The 2,500-nt window shown below is 38.3% G+C and overlaps 1 protein-coding gene across 1 annotated transcript in view; it reads left to right on the top strand.

The window, feature by feature from the left end:
* LOC118338269 (ADAMTS-like protein 1) overlaps window positions 1–2,500 on the top strand; it is a gene marked incomplete in the record, with an annotated part of 76,596 nt that overhangs the window by 66,455 nt on the left and 7,641 nt on the right. The window contains 1 exon segment of the mRNA XM_035675549.1: window positions 2,323–2,368. Within this exon segment, the coding sequence (XP_035531442.1) occupies window positions 2,323–2,368 (46 nt within the window).

Genomic DNA, 2,500 nt, shown 5'->3' on the forward strand with positions numbered 1-2,500 from the left:
GTTAGACTAGACCAACTAGAGGAAAATTTGGGAGTACGTAGGCTTCATCCACTGGGGACCATGAATGTCTGTACAAAATATTTATGGCAGTTAGGGGGTCACAAAACATTGAAAATTCATCCTTAAAGGATGGTGAATATATAATAAAAAAACAAAAAAACAATTGTAATTCAGAAATACATATTTCATGAATCAAAGAGTTGGTCAAGGAGAATTTGCAAACACAGATAGTGGTCAAGACAAAAGGGCAAGCTCTCATTAAAATTATGATGAATCACCCCCTAGGAACCATGAATGTTTATAGTAAATGTTGTCTCAGTGTGGACCAAAGTGTTGGACTGACTAACAAACAAGTAGACAAGTAGTTCTTCTACTATTGCTTCATCTTTCTCAACTTTACCAACATTACCTTATATAATATTACCCTTCTTAAATGGCCTGACCGCTCTCAATTTTCCTAAACTGATCAATAGCAGAGCTCAGAGCAAGAGGGTATTTTAGGCATTATAAACTCAGCTACATTTTCATGTGCCCAGTCCCCTCAAGTGTATCAATATTATGGCAAAGGTTATGGAGCCCTGGTTGCAATTACTTTCAATCTAGCAAGAGGAGTTGATGACATATATATGGACTTTATGAGCCAGACAAATTTTTACTGCATATCCAGTATTATAATAAGTTATTACTATGGATTTTTCATGGTTACACTAGATTTTAGTTCAGTTATTGTCTGAGGATGAGGTTATTGGCATGCTAGATGGTAGTTTTACTCTTTGTGAAGTTTTGTGTGTAGTTAATTGATGAGCAAACTCTATGTAGTTGTGTGTTTTTGTGTATATTTGGCAGAAAAGAGCAGGGTCATAGTCTGTGAGTTATGGGTTATGTGCTCCAGGAATTCTGATAAGTCGTTTTTTCCCTAACCTGTGATGACGCCATGATGAAACTTCTGCTTAGCCTCCACATAGCAGCTTCCAAAGTTAAGAGGAAATGAAAAGGGAAATTCATTTTATTCCCTTTGCCCTCCTTTTTTTATGTCTAGTTTATATATTACTCGTCCCACTGATCCAGATCTTTGCTACCTGTCTCTCAAGTCTTGGTCTTTCTAAGTCTCTTGTTTGGGTTCAAGCCCCATGACCTGCTGTTTGGCTTGGCAGAAAGGACTGTCTGGATTCGTCACAGGGTTTAATGTTCTTGCCATGCCACACACTTCACATCCATTCCCCCCGCTCTCTGGAATAATATAAAAATCCTCAAGCGCTCGTTCAGCCATGAGTCCAAACTCTGCAACGTTGCCTCCAATCACGATTCCAGATTAGCTAAGGGCCGATGACACTGGAATTCCTCTCAAGTTCCCAAAACTTAAAAGAATATCCTTTGATTAGTTTCCACTGGGGTCTTGGATAATTGGCCTATCATAGTCACCATCAATGGTTTATCATCACTCAGCATCAAAGCACAAAAGAATCCTAATTTTCAATAAGTGGTTAGCTCCATAATTTGGGCAAAGACACTGCAGACTGTCATGCAGAAAGTCGGAATCCAAACTGCTCCAATCTGTTCAGCAGACACAGCTCAAAAAGCCCTATACTGTGTCTGCTTTACTACTGTATGTGAAGTACTGCTGGCTTGTAAAGCAAGGATTTGTTTAAAGACTAATCACTAAGACAAATGAGAATTTAATTTAGTATTATATGTTTGTATTTTCAGTACCTATAGACTCCTGTTTTTTACCTCTACTTCAAGTTATGCTAGTTTGAAATCAAATGATCGGCACCGAGGCATGGTTTCCACTGGGAATGCCATACGAGCCCCACTCACTTTTCAAGATCCCAGCTGTACGTTGTGTTTATTGTTTGTGATATTTAGAAAATGTTTGGATGCTAACAGGCCAAACCACGGTACACATCATACCTGCTGAACACGTGTTAGCATTGTCATTGTGAGCAGGTTAGCATGGTACAACTTCACAAAGCCAGTGGAAATTAGGTTAGCCATTATAATTTAATCCTCATTTATTTGCTAGATTGATTATAAATGTAGAAATTGATCACTTTTCTGTTTCATTGTGTCTGAAACCAAACATAAACCCTTCTATTCATGCATAGCCACATTGTGTGAATTAGACTGTTACATCTTTGCAAACATACCACAGACCCCATGTTTGTGGGTTGCCACATCATCACTGTAGGATTCCAATCACTGCTCAGCAAATCAAAAAACGATAAGAGTCAATGCCTCGGGTGAAGATGATTGGTTTCCATTGTGGTTTGTTTTATGATTCACCCCCAAAGTTCACCCACACATTAATTTTGTCTTCTACAGAACCTGTGAAGGGCAGAATATCAAATATCGCACATGCAGTAATGTGGTAAGTTCAGCAAAGTCATCTTTATGTAATGGATGTCATTAAAGTTTTCAAGTGGTTTTTGTTGAAATGAACTGAAATAGCGAATTGTGATTGAGAATTCACTGTGGTGGGACTGTAAAAATATTACCAAGG

This window comes from Morone saxatilis, unplaced genomic scaffold, assembly GCF_004916995.1.
Source record: "Morone saxatilis isolate NCDOM2014 unplaced genomic scaffold, NCSU_SB_2.0 Contig4, whole genome shotgun sequence".
In the NCBI taxonomy this organism is placed as follows: domain Eukaryota; kingdom Metazoa; phylum Chordata; class Actinopteri; family Moronidae; genus Morone; species Morone saxatilis.